Below are 21721 nucleotides of genomic sequence, written 5' to 3' on the forward strand. Positions count from 1 at the left end.
TGATAAATTTCAATTACGCGTTGGTCACCAGAAAATGTGTATACCCTGAAAGCAGTGGTTTCTGTGCAAGGGTGTATTTTATTAAAGTGTGTGTGTTTGTGTGCGTGTGTACAAACATGACCTCTGGTATAGAGATTCATGAATCCTAATTAGCAGATGGCTGGAGGAATGGGTACGCTGGCGCCAAAGCCGCCGGCCCGTTCATTGTAATAGTATTATTATTATTATTATTATTTTAACTATTATTCAATGGTTGTGGCCCATACGCTTTTATACAATACCAGTTTCCTTAGTTTTTCTTTTATTTTCTCGTCATCCTACACCATAGAATCTAAAACGTGATCAGTTGAGGGGTGAAGTTTTTAAAGTTATATTAATAATGTGAAACACAAATGCACAACGTGTCAGTGAAATATGTATTTATTAAATTGAAACATCTGCCACTGTCTAAAATCTAACTAACATCCCTTAAAACTCTTATGAGATCTAGTGTATCCTCCAACATTATGTTACACATCTAGTAGCTTTAGTAATTGCTACTATAAGTGTCATAACTTTTATTGTTTTATAATATTCATATATACTAGTACTTGTCAAAAACCATATTTTAAGGAATTAAGCAAAATAATAACTATAAATAGTTATTATAATTTTTTAATTTATTGATATAAACTATAGCATTGAATGATTCAAAAGTATTATATTCCAAAGACACAGTCATACATACACTATTAAAGTTAAATTTAAAAAATCAAACAAAACCATTGAAATTATGGATAAACCAAAAATTAAACCACAAATATTAAGCACATATTTTGAACACGTTTGCACAGTACAAAAACATACAATCTTATGAAATTCTAAAATATTTAGAAGCTAAAATTGTAACTCTACCAATACTGGTGATATAAGACACGCCGATTAAAAAATTAATAATACAAAAATGTTTGCCTATTAATACGAACACGTCTCAATTATAAATAGTATATACTTTTATCATATAAGTTCTTAAAAACCCGAAAATAAATACAATTAGCAGAATGAAGCTGATTTACAATTTTTTAATCATATAGTAATGCTGTTTGGTGTTGTGTATAACAGTAATATCAATCACCGTATATAATTATTCAAACAATCTCCTGAAGTTACGTGAATAAATTATTTAATTAATCAACTTCGCTTTGCATGTTTTTCACTCATATTAAAGACAATTGATACTATTAGAATAGTTTTACTGTTTTACACTTTTGAAGATATATATTTTTATTTTCTACCTTTTAAAACTGCATATTATCAATGAATTAAATAAGGCGCGTGCTCAAAGAGTGCGATATATATTATGGATGGGAAGTATCGAAAAATAACCATCGAACTATTCGATTATCGTTAGAAAGTCCATCTATAGTGACAATCAAGGTTACATGAATTTTTAAGAAATATTTAAAATAAGCAAAAAAAAATCCTAAATTTAAAACCCTCTAATATCTTGAATGTTTATTCAAATTTTATTAAAAATAATAGCTACTCAAGTGAAGTTGAAATGTAGATATTCTTAATTTTTAGAAACGGTAGAAAATGTTTACCGCATGTTATTTTTGTGTTAAAATTATTTCTATTTAAGTAATCTATTACAATAAAAATGGAATACATATAATTGCTCATTTGAAATTAGCACAAAAAATTGAATAATAAAAGTATATTTTTTACTCTGATGAATATTTTTTGCAGACCATTTATTCATAATTAAAAACAAATTATTATCTAAAAAGTTCTATGTCAAGCCCTTCAATTTTTATACGCGTTTGCCATAAAAGTAATAACTACTTTATAATTTTTTATAGATTCTCCGAAAAAATTATAATACTAAATTATTAAATATCAATTTCATACTACGTTGAATTGCTTTAATAGATATTTATTCATAAAATATACTAATGAATTAATTACTAATTAGGAATAATGATAGAAATTTGTTTTTAAATAAAATTAAATTTAACACTCCTTAATTTTAGCATCTTTGATAAAAATTGTATTTATATTGTAATTATGAATTCAAACCCTTGTAGCGGGTATACAGGGTGGCCCATATTTTGTAGAGAAGAATTTAAGAAAAATTTTAGTAAAAAAATATTTTATTAATATTCAGTAGTAAATATTCTGTAGCGTTTTAAAGTTTGTGAAAATTTAAATTTTCATGTATTATTTTACGGTATTAAACATTGAAATACGTATTGAGAAAAGGACAGAAGAAAACGCTATCTTTTCAATATACTTTTGAATGAGAGTGATAAGTAATAATTGCCTTATCTAATTTCTTATCATGGTATTTATGCCAAGTTTGTAATGTATACACACTATCATCATATGTATACACAGTAATCATGAAAAGATAGCGTTTTCTTCTGTCCTTTTCTCAATACGTATTTCAATGTTTAATACCGTAAAATAATACATGAAAATTCAAATTTTCACAAACTTCAAAACGCTACAGAATATTTACTACTGAATATTAATAAGATATTTTTTTACTAAAATTTTTCTTAAATTCTACTCTACAAAATAGCTATCTTAGATTTTTTTTTTACATTTTATTTAAAATTTAAAAATAATTAATATTTTTAATAAAATGTAAAAAAATTAATTATTGAGATATAGCTATAGACCTAACGTATAACTATTATTTAAAAAAAAAATCAACTAAAAATATTAACTGGATCAAAAGTTATTTAAGTTGTCAGTGAGTGGTGGGCCACCCTGTATTTTGATTCGATTCCCATTTTCAGATTTTTCTTCAAATGTTATGATCATCTGGCAGGTAAATTCTTACAAACAATGAGAACAATAGAAACCCGTTTCCTTTCTTACTGAACGCTCTGTATATTTGTGTTAACCTCATCTTATTTTATTAAACAAATTTAAAACACTCTGTTTCGAAACACCAGATAAGTTAATGACAAAGATAAAAAGCTCGCTGTTTCCATATTTTTTTTTCCATTTTATAGTCTGAAATTTCGCAAAGCCCGTCAGAGTATCCTAAAATTTGAATAAAAACCTAAAAATTCGATTCGGATCAAAATAAACCCGCTATGAGGGTATTCAATGAGTTAAGTATTGGATCAAACAATAGCAAAAAACAATTTTTTGTGTAAAAAATTATTTTACACAACAAAACAAACAATATTTTGTTTTTTATTTTATATCAAAACATATATAGTGTAAAAATATTGTATATTTTTAAACCGTGTTAAATTCTAAATTAAAAAACACTTAAACAAAAAATGAACTTATTATAACATGAAATATTATATTCATTCCAAAATATTTCAGAGTATTATAATTCTGAATTGAATTCCCTACAGTTGATAGTCTAAAAAATGTCAACAAGTTGACGTACTTCATTTTATCGTTGGCGTCGTGTTTTTCAAAATAAGTTAACGACAAACTTATTCATTTATTTTTTTCATATCTCATTTCTGTAGTGTAATAATTCAACATAAATTCGTATCGTAAATCTATAAAGCCTTGTAACCTTACTGCTTATCTTAAATCGTTTTATGTACCTGCCTACGACGGAAATTAACACAGAAATAAACGGGGACGTTACTATTGCTATAACTCTTGTTGAACGATCAAAATAAAAAAGTGTCCTATAAGCAGCCATTACGTCAGAATAACTAACTTTTGTGCTTTTGAGTCAGTGTACAAGTTAGTGTCGAAGTATGCTAACGCTCGTAAAACAACACAACATAAATAGTCTGAATTGACCCTTTTCGTTGCGTATATCTGCGATAACAGTTTCCAAATGCTCAGCCATGACTGAAGCCAATTTAAAGGGTAAATTGTGTAGGTAAACGTCACATACGTGCGTTTCGCTTCATTTGGCAAAATAATTACTTTTGCGCTTTGTATCCATGACTACTACTCAGCTAGTGAAAAACTATTGTTTCGACCTTCAGGTAACATGTATAAAAACTGGACGGCATTTCATCAAAGCAAATATTCGAAGCGGAAATTAGTGTTCCTTCAAATAAAATAGCCTAGAGACACTTTGCTTTCATTGGCAAAGTATATAAAGCGAAACAGTCAGCAGAATAGTCTTATAGAGTACAATAAGTATCATTTTACGGACTCATTTTTATTTAATATTTAATTCAAAATAAATAATAGAGGTGAACATTTATAAAAATATTAAGTGAACAACTTTTTAAGAATGAAATTTTTGTACTCCATACCTATTTACATTGACAATTAATATTTATTCGTATAATCAGTAGTTCAAGAGTTACCTTAAACATTTATAAGGAAAAAACGGTTTTATACTAATAATTATGACTTCAAAAAAAAAAAAAATTAGGAATTCAATACATTCATTTTTTATTTTTTTTAATGGGTTAAAGGTTTAGGTGCTGGTATATCATCCAAACTAAGTGCAATCATGTTCTTTTTTTGGGTAAAAAAAAAACCTTCTTAAGTGTTTTTCTTGTAAATAAGCTCATCCTACTTATTTCTCATACCAAAACGTATTGTAAATCAATAAGTTTTAAGATTGTCTTTAATGTTTAAATTTACTTTAAAAAAAGTTTTTATTAAAGAGCACGGAAGTTATGTGACGTATTTTTAAAAATGATGTTAACTTTAAAAATTTTATATTTATGTGTAGGTTGTAATAACAATACATGTATTTTTTAATACTTTAAAATTATAACGTTGTACTTAATTATAAATATGCACTTTATTTTTTATACGTACAAAGTTATTAACAATTTAAAGTAATTACTGGAAATGTGGAATGGGTGCTACTATTTTTATCACTAGTAATTTTAAGACCGTACTCTTCGTCCTGACTAGGCATAAAAATGAGAATAACTTCCAAAGTACTGGTCCAAAAATTGCTATCGATCAGTCATTTTCTTCCTTTAAGTCATAAGAAATAATTCTAAAAAGTAATTATTAGCTGATAAATCTATATATACACGCAATTAAGAAAAAAGCAACATTTTTTTTTCAATATTGCATTTAATTAGAGAGTACAAGAGTGACTTAAAATAAACCGATCATTTTGTACACTACATTGTTTTTATATGCAGGAAAAAGACAGAAACAGCTGTACCTAAAAAATTAAAGTCATTTAACGTCGCTACGCATCGCAAAAAATATTGAGTAAATGATAGTATTTACTGTCGACCTTTAATCAATTAATAAAAAACTCTAAGTTCAACAATGGAAAAAAGTACCAAAGATCATTATCTTTGAAATAGTTGTACTTTTTTTTCATACTAGTCTTATATTATATTTAGTTATATTATGACTAAATAACATTAATTTTAAATATTTTTATACGTATAACTAGAGTTGTTAAAATACGGTATTTTATTTTTTTGTTGTATAATATCGTATAGTACACGTATAATACTGTATAATACCGTATAAATCCTTGTGGCACCTTAAAATTTTGGAAAAAATAAACTTTAGAGTGATTATTTTTCATAAAACGCAATAAATAAACGAGTACTTACTGAAAAAGCCTTTAGCAAAATTGATGAAAACAAAATGTTCAGGGAGTAATTAGTTTAAGTATTGAACTAAGATATTTCTCTATCCAGAATTCCTGTCTAGAGAATGATTTAGTATCAACTAAGTACCCAACTATAGTCAATTTGCAACCAGAAACCACCCATGATGTTAAAAGTCTGAGAAGTCTGCTTTTTTAAACAAGTATAAATACACAATTGGAATTTTACCACATTAAAAACTTAAAATTTTTAATAACATAATAAATAAAATAATAAAACTCACTTTTTCTTAACAAAAAAAAATCCTATCCTTTAAATAAACTATTAAAAAATTAAAATATGGCATCTTACTATTAATCTTAAAATTGATAATTGTATTAACATTTGTTACCTTAAAAAAAATAACTTAAGCACTTTATCGATTATAAATTTTAATATCACAGAGTACTAAGAATTAATTTTTATAAAGTATGAAATATTTTATAATCTTAATTTGTATATGTCATGACATTATCAAATAGTTCATCTGTTTCATTCTCGTTTTTGCTTTGATGGACGACCCATCTTAGTTCGTAATTTGCAAATAATACTTTAAACTTAAACAATTTAAATCACAAAACAAAATACTTTTACCACAGAATAGATTCACCTGTTCTGTGCTTATATTTTCTTCCATTTGAACCGACATGCGTTGGCGCTTAAAATGTGACAAGATTATTGTGTGGTAATACTAAAACTATACTGAGACCACGGTTATACCGTACACAAGTCAATTGCTTTTGTTTGTTATGATAACCATGTTTCCCTGGCGGATCTGACAACTAATTATGTTTTAAAAATATATCTATTAATCTACAATAATATTCACGATTATAGATACATTTAAATCTAATAATGCAATCCATCTATATCATTAATTACAATTGCGTATATCAATTAAAATCAAATCCAAAAGAATATAAATGTTGATAAAGCATTTTTTTTTTTTTTTTTTGATACAGCCGGTATAAAATAATTTTATACGCGTGTATCATACCGTATAATACACATGTATAATACCGACTCACATCTCTACGTATAACAAAGTGAACACAAGTAAAATTGTTTGTTGCATGTAATCAAAAACTGTTGTAACCACAATACAATAAACATACTAAAAATTAATATGAAATAATTTTTTATCATATTTATGTTGTCTTGGATCCATGATAATCATTATTCCTTGAATAATTTAAAAGTTTGAACACATTTCGCCAATTTTTATTTTTTCAATGAATTATTTACCATAAAAATGATGAACATCATAAAAATATTACACTAATCGCATGGGAACGGGAAGATTTTTATTTTGATTTATTATTGCTGTCTACCTCGTTATATTGTTCAAAAACGAAATTACCGAGTTTTTGACATTTATTGTTTTATACTGCAAAACTTCTAAGATAAAGAGCGTTCAGCAGTTATAATTAGAAATGTATCTACAACCGATTAAAGTAACAGTTTCAAGCCATTATCAACATAGTATATACAAGTAACAACGGATTAACAAAACTGTAAATAAATATGTCTCGATCTTCTACTTATCGCAAATTTTAATTAGTAAACAAATTTATTACAACTTATCAAGTTAATTTGTATTTTATTTATATTATACATAATAGCCTCAGCCGAGGTAATGTGGTAAGAGAGGGTATTAATTCACTTCTGTAATGCACAGGTTACAGATAACATCACATTGATTTATGCACTTGAACAGAGAATAACACAAACGTTTTATGAATGTACCTAGTAAATTTATCTGACTTACTTTGATTATTATTTATGCGTAAATTACGCGTTAAATGAGTTTTTAGTGTAGTCGAATTAAAGTGATACGTTCTTTATTATAAAGAGTTCAATTAATTTGCAATTTATTAATAAACTGAAAAAGGAATATTTCTTAATTTTAATGAATTGTCATCAAAAACGGTTTAAAATATCGACCGATAAAGTATAATTCTCCAATTACAGTAATTGTTTTTCTCAGACTTTCTGTGGATCAATTTGATTATAATTATTATAAATATAATAATTATAACAATTACTCGTACAGTAATTTTTTAGTTTTTAACGATTGTAACACTGAAAATACTTTTACCTGGCTGAAAATACGAAGTCGGTGTATATTAAAATATAATGTACCTACCTATTGATAAAAACTGGTATAAAATTTAATGTAAACGAATTACTTATTTTTAAAAGAATCAAGTTATGAATAAATGTTTGATAATAGCAAAAAAATTATTTTACTTTTATGGTGATGCCAATAAAAAAGTTTTTGTAGAGATAAAAAAATGGCAAGAATAAAAGCTTTGTGAGAGTTTGCAAAACAAAAGTCATTGGAAAATCTATTGCATTTCATTCCGTAAAGGTTTAATAAAGGAGAGCAAATTAATAACCGAACCATTCTAGTAAAGGCCAATTTAAGTAAACTTGTGTAATATACAAACTACATTTTGTTTTCAAATGTAGTGCATTTTAATTGACACTCAGATAGAAAATCAATTATTTCAGATTATTTTAAAGTGTTTCTGAAATGTATACATTCTACTCACTCACATTTCGTTTGCATTATCAATGATACGCACGATTTAATATTTATAAACAATTTCAACCGTTTTTCGCCTTTCCGCTATAATTTGCAGTTCATTTCACAAACGGACATTGTTTTGATAACTTAGAGGGATTCCGCGCGGATCAAATATGCTTCTACAAAAACCACTTAAAATACAAATGTACCAAAATATATAATACGGGTGGCCTATAGTGTGTAATGGAAGGGATTTTTTTTCTAATATGCAGTTACAACGTCTTAAGCACGTACACTACACAGATTGAAAGGTCTAAATCACATTTGTAAAAGATGTGCTGGTTGTATTTTAAGTTTATTTATCACTTTAAAGTAATGTATACATTTAACATTATGTCGCCGCTGGTATTCTAGATTTTTTCTGAATATTATTTTACCAGTACACTCAACTATGCAATTGATTTTTGTTAGCATATTTCACCACGTTTTTACACTTTATTTCAAATAATTATGACGATTATAAAATCTATACTTAATTACTACTCCAAAAAAAAGTTTAAATTTTAATAAACATGCAAAAACTCGAAATTTTCTAACAAACTATCCAAAAAAATGTTTGTTCTAGTAACACAGGGAATACATATTTGTTCAATAATGTATCAACAAGAGTTTAAAGTACTTTTGATGTTTGGTATTACGAGTACTTTTAGAATACAATGTGTTTTTAACTTGTATAAATAAAGCAAACATATGTACATTTACATTTGAATACGAAAGTGGTAAACCTGTAGCTGTAGCAGTGGCTATTAAAGTAATGTTATATATTTTTGTTTAAGGCACCGCATTGTAATTACAATGGTTAACCGTAAACATAAAATTGAGGTTTTGAATAAAAACAGATACGAGATTACTATATTTTAAGTAAAACCAATTTAATTTGATGAACAATCATTAAAAATTCATTATACTAGTTTAAAGTAATATTTATATTAAATCTATGAAAATTGTTTAGAATAGAATTGTTATTTATTGTCAATAACCACAAATGTCTAAAAAAATGATAGTATAAATAGTGAAATACCGTTACATCAAATTGTCATCACATTTTATTATGTCCAGTTGTTGGTATTGGATAATAGAAACGCATTAACCAAACAAATTTTTTATTTGTTTTTAGACGATTTTTAAATTTTTTTATGTAGAATTCATTGGAACACAAATAATAATCTCAAAGTTATAATAAATTATAATTTTAGATAAAGTACCTCTAAAGTTGCATTACTTAAAAAAAACTTCAACGAAAATAATTGAATAAACTTGTTTGAAAAAATGCATTAATTTTTTTTTTTTTTTTGGATGATACATTCCTCTAATCCTACGCCGGTATAATAATGTATTATAAAAGTGTTTTTTTAAGATAGTACAGTTATAATTAAGCCAAGGATCTTAGAAAAAGGATTATCACATTAAAAAAATATTTATATTATTTTTAACTAGTTCAAAAATATCTACTAATTAAAAATAATAATCATACACTACATTTTATACTTAAATTAATAGTTATAATCATACAAATAAAATTTAGAATTTTAATTTAGAATTTTTGTTTTATGAAAACGTGGTTAAAGAATTTAAAATAATAAAATGATTTACAATTAGTTGATATTTTCCCTATTTAACTGTTAATAATCATATATTTCTGGAATAATATTTTAAATTGTTATTACTTAAAATTTCATAAAAACAAAATTGAATTTAAAGAAGAATGTTTAAAGAAATTTCATATTTCAAATTATTATAGAACAATTTCAATAACATATTTAATCATACAGTCATTTTATGGGATTTAAATTGTACACATTTTTTTTTAAACTAAAAGTAATCATGTAAACCTATTTTTCTCAGCTCATAACTTTACTAAAATGCCTGTTTACTTCTACTGTTTTGGTTTATTTCATGTAAAATTTTAACATCTCTAATTCCGGTTTTTGAGCGAAGTAAAGTCTGTGTCCAAATCTAAAAACGGATTATATCCGTTGAAAGTTCCCCATCCATTTCCAAACGGATAACCAGGATAACCTGCTGGTGAAATGGGTGGTCTACCCCATATACCTCCTCCACCAGCATACGGATAAGGTGATAAGGCCGGATTTGGATAGAAACCGGCCGTTGTGGAGTACAATCCGCCAGCCGATGGTGGTATCCAGTTTTGATATAAGGCTGCAGCATTTAGTAATAGCTGTTTGCGGCGCAATAAACGTTCTAAAATGGTATCAAGAATAGGCGTACCTAGTCCCAGTTCTAGGCCTATTCCATAACCCAATGAATCAGAGGTATCTTGATCCTGAGACTGTACTTGTGGAGTATAGGAACTGTGTCGGTTAGAGGTAACAGACGATGATGCCTGTGTTAACGCTCGGCTTCTTCCAAATGATACTGCAAAATCACTCGGTTGGGTACTCGCTAAATTTATTGCTATTAAATGATGACAAAACATTAACCAGACCTAAAACAAGAATAAATGTTTTGATTAATTGTAATACAAATTTAGAGATGTTTAAATATTGTTTTATAGATACGATTTAAAACATTATTAAACCAACAACACGAGGTGATTATAATATCATTGACCATTCAATCAATTAATTTTAAAAGTACAATATTGTTGAAAAAAATACATATAAGTATTACACAAAGTGAGTGTCTATAATTGCCGTGGTTAGTTTATATGAAAGTAATTGGAATTATTATATGTAAACAACAGCTCACGTCGTAATTTGGAATCCGCGTGTGTCATTAGAATTGTAGCTTTCGTTTTTTATTTCCCGTTAGGTTTTTTTACTGTAGATACTGCAATTACTGTTTAATGTCTTGCATAAAAAGTTATGAAATTACATAAATATGAATCCAAATGCCGAGTGTGTGAGTCATTTAGCGCACTTGTCTACCTTCTCCGTCCATTTTATATTCCTAAGTCATTTGCGCTGCAGCAACCGATTTCTTATAGAGCTCACGTACTAAAAAATAACTCTTACAAATTGCAGTTTTTTCTTCATAGTGTACGACATCATTCGATGAATAGGCTGCATAAGAAGAGCCATTAACAGACGTTGGCCGTTAGGCTGACATTTTGTGAATAATTTAACACGCATCCCCCTTTTATTTTTAGAATAAAATTATATATATACAATTTCATACATAAAACGTAAAAGAAAAGTTTTTATTTTATTCCGTTGACGTTTTATCGGTCCAGTTTATCTATTACTCGCCCAAGAGATCCCAAATGGACGCATTGTGTTATTTTTCACTCATGACAGAACTTGTTTGTTTCTTGGATTATTTTTCCCAACAAATTGCTACAATCATTCCGTCTTGCCACAGGAACTACGGTTTTTTCACCGTGTCCAAGACGAATACACAGAGGAATCTATTTTATTAGTAGTTACATTGTCTCCGTTGAGATTTTGTACGTATAAATATGTAAACATAATTATTTTTGTTCAGCAAATGTGAGAAAGTTATCGAGCTTACGGTTTAAATTAAAATTATTACAATCTGAGTGAACTTACCGTGTTTTTCAAGCAACACTTCATTTTGACATGCGTTATTATATTATAAAAAATAAAAATGAATATTGTATGCAAACCCTGGCGCATACGGCAAACCACGAATGACCGTTTTCACGTACAATATTAAAATATTGTATGAATGATGAGGTCTTATATAATCTCGTGTGTCCTTCACATGTCAACCCACCATCGCGGTATCGCTTTAAACGCGTATTATATCCAAGTATTTTTTTGACTGCTGCAACATGAAGAAGACGTTAACAAAAAAGTCAAGAGAACTTTTCCCCTTTAATGCTTCTATACACGTAAAAAATTCGATTTGCCACAGTTACGTACGGATTACCGAGACAAAAGAGCAACCATAACATATAACTGACAGGGATGCAAAAAAAATAATATTGAAAAAAAGTACTCTCAAACAAGGAATTTAATTATTATATAGACGGAGAGATTGTATTGAGCATTCTGAGCAAAAATGCATAATAATTTTTTCATCTTTTTTTGTTGCCTGTACACAGTACTAATATCACAAGGATATTTTTCAGGAGTGTTAAAATAAATAAGTGTGAACTGTGCTTTAACTTTTTTTTCGGTGGAACAATTTAAAAACAAACGACCCATCATTCCGAATTGTACTTCAAAATTATTATAATATCAATTAAAACCATTTCCTTAACAAATTTGTTTAGTTATTTACTTGAATATTCTTTTTGTAAATTATGGATAATAATACTTTCAAATATTATTTTTTTTTAGCTAAAGATGCAATCTATATAAAGTATATAAGTGCTTATGATAAAATATTATAGTAATTTTGAAAAAAAAAAACAATAACTTGTGAAGAGGCCACATAGTGGCGGAACTCCAACTGACTTTAGTAATTAAGTAAAATTAAAGAGCTATTATTACATAATTATTTTTATTAATGCCTATCCCAGATCTTTTTAGGTGATTTGGTGGATTATTAGGATTTTTTGAAAGGATAGGGTTTTAATGATAGGATTTCAATGATTTTGGAGTCGGTTGTGGAATTTTTTGTATCTGAAGATAGCAGTTTGTCATTATGGATTATTTCATTTGATATGTAAGGAATAGCGTTGAGTATACGGCAAAAACACTATGATTAAAAAATTCGAATTATGTTAATGTTCGACTTTTTTGCTGCACTCCATTGTTCAATACCATACGACCATTTTGGTTTAATAAGGCTTTTATATGTTATGATATTGGTGTGACTCTCAAATATAGTTTAAAAAAACTGTCAATTTAATATTCTAAAATATATAAAAAAAAAATTCCTTTCGTAATTATATATATATATATATCAAGAGTAATTAAAAATAATCAAAAGGAATCATAATAAAATAAAGCATTATGAAAGTATTGAACGATGACTTCAAATAAATCGTCAGATATTGTCAATAGAATATTAAACCTGAATAATAAATAAAAAATATAAAATTTTAAACATGCATATTAAAAAATTGTAATTTATAAACCAAATTGTTGTTGTATAAAATTATGAAAGGTACTTAATAAATAATAATTAAAGTATTCTAAAACTAGAAAATAATGACGTGATCAACAAAAACGTTGTACTTGAACGCTGATTAGTAATTCAGCAATTTACAGAAGTTAGTTTATTGCTCTAAATTATACTAGTGCATTAAACTAAACTCTGACAAATTTTCATTTGTTATGCTCATGAATATCAAATGCCGTATAGTTTGTACAGTTATACATCTCGTTACTTCACACCACTTCATTATTTTTGATGCAGGTGAAATGTTACGTTTCTACATATTTTTATTTTTTCGTAACTTTTAATGATCTAATGTAAAATAAAATATGTATGTAAAACCTATATAATTGAAAATTACTGTCACCGACGCTTCTTAGTGTCAGGAAACTCTGGACATTCTTCTAGACATTAATCAATATGGTTCGGAAAACGGAGATGACAAGTGCACGAAGTAGGATAAGGCACATAAAATTCGAGAATACGTTTTGATAGACAATATCTTGTAATCATTTATCTTATTCAGGTGTGGCTCTGGCTGGTCGACAGCGTATGGTGTTTTTTTTTAGTCCGTAACAAAATTTACAGACAGACGTAATTTAAATTGATTTTGCCTTCTACTTAGAAATACAGTTTATCTGTCATTGGAAATAAAGAGGAAAGTATATGAAATGATTGCATAGCGGGGGTACTGTTTTATGTTGAATGCCCAGGGTTGCAGAGGCTGTTGCTACCGCTGTTAGGAGATCTCATTCCGACCGACTTAAAATCCATTACTCGTCGTTCTTTTATCCCGCCACCATTTCTTATTTCTCTCTTTTTTTTCTGTTTTGCATAATATGCAAATATTATACCCGAATGTTCTACTGGAAAAACTGTACCACGTCGACCAACGTACAGGTGTGCGAATATATTTTTCCACGTATGTTCAGAACTATAATCAAAATAGGTATTTTCAATATATCATTGATAATATATTATTTACTCGCACCAATGACTGTATTATAAAAATATTTCTTAACATTTATTTTACTTGAACATTGGATTTAAGTTATTATTGAGTTAAGCACTTAGTGAAAAACGTCTGTAAATACCGAAAAAATCTAATTGGAAATATTTATTATGAATTTCCAAGGTAAAAATATTTACTATTAAAGTGAACAACAAGATTTTGTATAGAATGAAAATTAAGAAGACTTTTTTGCTTCAAAACCATACATTATCAACTAAAAGTAATTTTGATACAAAATTAAAAAAAAATTTACTTCATTAATGCAGTTTACGTATATAAAAGTCAGTATTGAAATTACAAGGTCTTAATAAAATAGTTTTGATACCTACTTTTCCTAAAAAAAAATATTATGTACGAACAATATAGTTACTGTTTTTATTTTGATTTTTTAATAGTAAGAATAAATTTCATAAAATACAAGTGTAATGAAATACGGGAAATAGTTAAAATTTTTATTTTACCTTAAATTAGTCTTCATTTATTAATGGAAAAATTGCGTTAAATTTTGAAATAACATTTAATTTGAAAGTTTAAAAATATCTTGCTGTTTACTGTTAAGTACAAAAAAAGGAAATTGTTATATGATTGTTTAATTAACTTTCAGTATAAAATTAATTATTAATAAAGAACCAGTTTCGTAATTACAATTCGCAATTCTAATCATAGAGTAATCAATTACTTCTACTGGCTTGTCTTCAATTAAATATAGAATATAATTTAAATTGAAACTTAGTAAAATTAATACAACACCATCGTCAAAGGAATTTGTAGTATCAATATAAGTATTAAGTCACAGTCAAAGTAAAATCAGGTTGATCCATTACATTTCCATACAAATATATTTGGCTTATAGCCAAACACAATATCAAGTAACTAACTGAACCATGTTTTTAATAATATTTTAAATAATTAAAAAAAGGCGAATGAATATTTTCGAAACGATAAATTAAATTTAATGCACATTTTGAGTGTCAAATGAGTATGTAAATTATAAAACCAACAAATACGTCCAAATTTAATTAAACTAGAAAAAACTTTAATTGATCAAAAACAAATATTTTTTTCGTAAATTTAAAAATATTTTTTTATTTTATTTAATAATAACCTTAACAAATTTAATAATAACATTAAACATGATATAATCTCAATAAAACATAATACGTCAAAAGAACTCGTCTTAAATATAATTAATGGTATTACTTTCAAAGTTAAAACCAGTTCGTGTCTAGCATTAATGTTTGTACATTTTTTAAAAAATGAAAAATGTTGATAGAAATTACATAATTTTTAATTTTAAATACCGTTATTCATTAAAGGAAAACCCAACCCAACCAGTTTCCTTTTTTCCATCGTGTATAGTATATAAAAAATGTTAAAATTTATTTATATTTGATTAACATAGATGTTGTTATGCAAAAAAATTAAAAATATGGACATTTTTATTTGTCGTATGCTCTTCGGCACGACAAAATACACATAAATAAAATTATTAGTATTTAAAGCTAGATACTTTACTGAAATCCTACTTGGTAAGTGTAACAGGATAACACATACACAGAGTTAAATTCAAAAATGATACTATGAATTATCCAGTGGCGTATTTTGAATGATTTCTCGGGTGGTGTCCAACTTTTAATGAACCTCACAAACGAAAATTATAGAAATGTTTACTGACGTAAAAAAAACTTACTATTTTTCTAATTACTATTTTAGGAATTGACAAATAATTTGAAATTTGAAATTTTGGTACTGTTGTATCTTAAAAGAAACAACCCTAGTGTCTTAACTTAAAGTAATAAAAGTTTAATAATAACTCAAATGTATTTATTATAGATATAATTAAACAATGCAAAACATACAAAATAAATATACACTAAAAACACAATAAAACAATACACAAAATGAAAACTTAATGTCACAAAACGTACCGCGCGAAAAGAAATTACCTTCGGTGCTCCTGAGGTCCTCTCTCCTCTACGATTCATTCTATTTCGTCTTATATACTAAAATATTTTGTTTTTCTTCTTTTTGCAAAATTAATAATACTATCGTTTTCAAAAATGTTTATAAATATTTAATTCCTGGTCTAGTAATAATAGATCAGGAAATTACAATTAAACGAAACATTACAAAAATGTTTTACTTCCAGCTTTACAAATGATAAACTATATTACAGTATACAGACTGATTTTTTTATCATAACCCACTCATTTACTTGTAGAATAAATATAATTTAAACATTATTTTTGGTTTTCTTTAGTTACACATTATTCTTAAATTATTAACTATTTAAAACTTTTTATGTTCATCCCTTATGCCTTGTAAGGGTGTCAACTTTGTCTTTTTGTCTTTTAAATGGGAACACATATTTTGAATATAATAAAATGTTTGGATTTTTAATTAAATAGTAAATGGCATTTGAATTTTTAATATAACTTTATTAGTTTATTAGATATAAACATTTAAAGTTTCAAATTTTTGAGTTAATATACATGTATAATACACATGATGATATGATTACAAATACAGGTAGCTAAATGGTTTATATGATATCAATGTCGCAGTCACGGATTGTTTATTATCAATTATGACTATCATAGATATACTTTCTGTATTGACAGTTAGTGTATTTATAAACTCACAACAATGTGCTTTACTACCATTGATAATAACAATGCTGTGTACCTGCTAATTTCTTTGAACTTGTTTTAAACAAAGTAACTCATAACTAAATACTTTATTTATAATAAGTAAACAAATAATAAAATCGCCTTTCAATATTGATGTTCGTAAATTACTTGCTTTTGATGATGTTTCAGTGTTATTCCACTTCGAAATTATAAATAACGATTCAATTAGGTACACAAAAAGCTCAAGAAAATCATTGACAGCATAAAAACGTTCAACTCATTTAGTCGCACATAATTGTTTTAATGATTTTTTAGTTATACATTTTTGACTTTCTTCGATTTGACTTTTCAACACATCTTTTCGCTTTGGGTATATGAAAAAATCTCTAACTTTAGATGTTGTTCCTAATCAATTTCGTGTTTCTTGTATAGAAGATGAATAAGAAATAGCNTTAATCAATTTCGTGTTTATTGTATAGAAGATGAATAAGAAATAGCAAGGTTTAAAACATGAACAGCACATTGAACAAACGTCGCAAGCGCATAATTTTGGTGAATAAGAGATTAAGCTCCGTTAAATTGACCACAGACATAGAAGCACATCCATCGTAACACTGTCCTCTAAGGTATTTTGTTTCTACGCCAAATGAATGTAAACTTTGAATAATAATATATAAACCTTTTCCAGTAGTATCTGTTGTAGGCACAAACTGAAGAATTCTTCCTTGATANAGGCACAAACTAAAGAATTCTTCCTTGATAATCATATTTTCAACATCTAAATATCGAACACACNTATCATATTTTCAACATCTAAATATCGAACACACAAAGTTACTTGTTCGCTTCCACCAATGTTGGCCGTTTCACCAGCAAGTATTTTGAAACATCTTTGGGCATTTATGTTTGTTACGATTTTATTTAAAATAATTTTATTACAGGATTCAATTATTTCATTTTGAAGTGTTTCACTTGTATATTTTATTGTTTCTTTAGCTTCCAAAAATGATTTTAAACGGTCATCTCCTTGGGCTCTGTATCTTAATATTTCTCTAAAATTTTCTTGATTTTCTTGGATAATTTGTCATTTTCTTGATATATATTGAAGTTACAAAGATATCCGTTATTGTCAAAAAAAAAAAAATAATAATAATAATAACATTAAAAATGCAAATAATAATTAAACCTATAAGGTAGTTAAACCCTAAAGTTATTTTCGATTTGTTAAAGTCGTTAAAATTAATTCAAATCTCCTGTTATTTTCTTTTATCAGAATTATTATGTCATTAATTCAATTATTAATTAAATTGTTAAACTATATTATATATTCAACTTAATAAATTTTTATGTTGATTATAATCGCATGGCATGATGTTTTTTGTTAATAACTAAATGGAAATAGCAATTTCACAAAGGCAAAATTTTTAATAGTTGCAAGAGAATAAATCCAAACGTTGATATTCTATTTCATACAGATTAAATTTTATATGCATAAATATTCTGTTAACCGATATCAAATTTATTTCACTTGAACTTTCATAAAAAAATCTCTATCATTTGTAAACTAATGTAATAAATAAACAAACAAATACAAAAGGTTTTTCTTCAAAATATCTTTAAAATATATATATATATTTTTTTTTGATAATTCTCTGTATTATTCTTAAAATATTGTATTCTTTGACCAATAATACAATTAAAATAAATAAGTATTGTTTATACTAAATTCTCTGTAAATTCTTAAAATATTGTATTCTTTGACCAATAATACAATTAAAATAAATAAGTATTGTTTATACTAAATTCTCTGTAAATTCTTAAAATATTGTATTCTTTGACCAATAATACAATTAAAATAAATAAGTATTGTTTATACTAAATTCTCTGTAAATTCTTAAAATATTGTATTCTTTGACCAATAATACAATTAAAATAAATAAGTATTGTTTATACTAAATTCTCTGTAAATTCTTAAAATATTGTATTCTTTGACCAATAATACAATTAAAATAAATAAGTATTGTTTATACTAAATTTATTTATAATTGGCTTATACATTTTTTTAATGAATTTTTACAATTAAGTTTCCTTGACAATTAGATGTAAATGTTGATTTTATCGACATTTCAGTTCACTTCGTTTTTTACCGTGAAAAATAAACTATCGTCTTGTGTAATTATTAAGATTTATTTAATTAGTTATTGATATGGCAAGTGAAAAAAATATTTTTGGTCAAACAAATGAATCAAACTTACATAAGGTCATACGCAGAGTTGAAGAAATATGGAATCGTCGTTTCATGCATTCCAATTGTGTTTTAAATAATACAAATAAAGGACAAATATCAAAAAAGTCAACTAAAGATGGAAGAATTATCTGTAAACACTATTAAGATTAATAATTAAACTAACTATTTCGAATAGAGAAAAAGTTTTTTAATATAAAATATAAGAAAAATTAATAATAAGTTCTCTTATTCATATATAACAATAATTCAGTCGCTTTACTTTAATTTAACTATTTTAATATTAAAAACCTTTTTTCGAAATTGATTATTTAATTAATAATTATTAAAATTATATTCAATTTGCAGCAATTATTAATAAAAATATTTATCCTATAAAAAATTCCATTATTCCAAAAAAACGCACGTATCGAAAAAGGAATAAAAATGATAAAATTATTCCAGAAAAATTGGTAACAATAATTATATTAATATATTTATTCGATTTAGTTATGTTATAGGAGTTTGTCTGATTCAAAAATATAAAATAAACTATCAACCCCCTTAATATAAATGCAGTAACATAATGTTTAATATTATTCTGCTATTTTTTCTATTAGATTTTTATGGGAAATTCAATTTTTATCGAAGGTAATAATATAATAATAATAATATTAAGTATAGTTTATTTGTTTATTTAAATATCTCTTTGGTTACCTAGAATATGATGCAGCAAAGAAAATTCGGAACACTTTTTCAGAATGAAATATCTGAAAAATATAAAAATGAAATTTTAAATTCAACAGAAAAAAAAATTATAGCAATTTCAAAAGACAATCCGCTATTAATATCAGCTGATTTGTTAGAAAAGGTATATTTTATTATGCTTTATTTCAATAAAAAGATTTTAGGGTATACCCTAAACCATTTTTTGGACTTAAAGCAGATTTCTTAAATAAATTTATCATATAATTAAATATATTTTTATGATCCGTTAAGAGTTTTCATAAGAAAAATTTGGAACGCAAAAAATCCGAAATAAAAAAACAACTTTTTGAGATATCTTCTAATACTACTGCTCGACCAAATTTAAAAAGAAATTCATCCGAAGAAGATGAAAAAGTCATAAAAAGTATACAACTTTTAAAATATAATTCATTTTCAAAAAATATGAAGTTTTGATTTTTGAAACAAATATGTAATATTTTTAAACAAATTATTTTAGAGCCAAAAGTTAGTTCTAATCCTTTGACCTTAAATACGCCGAATGACGTAAATTTACTTGCTCTGTCCACTATTGAAGTAATAAAAGTACCAGAGAAAGAAAAAGGTAATTAGTTATTTAATCTATTTATTTTATGTAAAATTAAATAAAAAAAGATTATTTATTAAACATAATTAATTATAATAATACGAGTTAAATTAATATAACTTCTGCAGAGGCGTGTCATTAAGGGGGTCCATGGACGTTTTAAACAAAAGTAATTATACGTGTTTAATTTCATATTCCAAAACCTTAAATAAACCTAAATAATAGTAAACTGTTCAACAAAGTCTTTTATTAATTTTATGAAAAATGTTTAAATATGGTTACACTTGCAGAAGTAATGCAAGATCAGAACACAAAATCTCTTGATCAGTATAATGCACCTTCATTTAAATCGCCCACATCATGGTATACTTCAGACACAATTAATGAGTACATTAAAATGATAGTAAAACGGTCAGAAGGTGAAGTTTATGCAGTTGTCACTGATTTTATTGTAGCGTATCTTCGAGGAGGTTATCCAGCTGTAAGAAGATGGATAAAAAAAGATATTCACACAATAAAATTACTTTTTGTGCCCATGAATGTATATGAGAGTCATTGGATATTGACAGTGGTTAATATACCTGAAAAGACTGTGACATCATATGATAGTCTTAAGTCGTATAAGGGTCCTTATCCAATGGTATTAAAAAATTTCTTAATTGAATGGGAGATGGACAAAAAAGGAAAAGCTTCTACATGGACATTACAAATAGGCGAGACATCTCGCCAAACCAATGGACATGATTGTGGGCCATTTACTGTTGAGCTGGCAGAAAAAATGTCTCGAGGAGATACAACACCAATAAATGCAAATTTTATGCCTTTTATAAGATTAAGACACAAAAATGAAATTATTGCTGGCGAGCTATTCAATTAATATTTTTATGAATGAAATTTTATTTTTGTATTTTATATCAATTTTCTTAATATTCACTATAAATTGAAATTTTTATTTGTATACCACCAAACATTTTTTTACTTTTTCTATGTTTAATTGTTGTTTTGTTATTTTATTTTAATCTTATTTTTCTTTGTAACATTTCATTTAAGAAATTCAAATTTAATATAAATTTATCTTAACTGAAATAATTTAATGTTCTTGTTATGTGAATATACAAATATTATAATATACAGTTATGGATACAATTAAGTTAAAAAGTCAGCCAATTATAATTTTTTAAATTAACAAGCGTATCTACTATCTGAACAACTTAATTTTAATTTTACTAAATGACAATTCATAAAGAATTTCATAACTTTTGTTTATTTTTTAAATACTATTTTAATTATAAAAAATTCTTTTCTGTATTTTTTATGAATGCGGTATATTGAATAGGGGTAACTAAACTTATTTGTTTATAATTCTCTAAACT

At 26.0% G+C, this 21721-nt stretch overlaps 2 protein-coding genes across 2 annotated transcripts; one reads left to right on the forward strand and one right to left on the reverse strand.

Moving 5' to 3' along the window:
• Positions 1-9681: 9681 nt before the first annotated feature.
• LOC126904929 (uncharacterized) lies at positions 9682-11785 on the reverse strand. The gene is made up of 2 exons (XM_050684334.1): positions 11652-11785; positions 9682-10588 (listed from the first exon to the last, which is right to left on the reverse strand). Exons 1-2 carry the CDS (start codon positions 11736-11738, stop codon positions 10058-10060), a joined length of 618 nt encoding a protein of 205 aa, XP_050540291.1. The 5' UTR covers positions 11739-11785; the 3' UTR covers positions 9682-10057.
• Positions 11786-19812: 8027 nt separating this feature from the next.
• LOC126904058 (sentrin-specific protease 1-like) lies at positions 19813-21493 on the forward strand. Its single transcript, XM_050682702.1, has 4 exons — positions 19813-19907; positions 20036-20168; positions 20262-20366; positions 20639-21493. The coding sequence occupies exon 4, from the start codon at positions 20644-20646 to the stop codon at positions 21223-21225; it is 582 nt and encodes a 193-aa protein (XP_050538659.1). The 5' UTR covers positions 19813-19907; positions 20036-20168; positions 20262-20366; positions 20639-20643; the 3' UTR covers positions 21226-21493.
• The last annotated feature ends 228 nt before the right edge of the window (positions 21494-21721 follow it).

The sequence above is a fragment of the Daktulosphaira vitifoliae genome, unplaced genomic scaffold, assembly GCF_025091365.1.
Source record: "Daktulosphaira vitifoliae isolate Bord-2020 unplaced genomic scaffold, ASM2509136v1 Scaffold_4, whole genome shotgun sequence".
NCBI classification, from domain to species: domain Eukaryota; kingdom Metazoa; phylum Arthropoda; class Insecta; order Hemiptera; family Phylloxeridae; genus Daktulosphaira; species Daktulosphaira vitifoliae.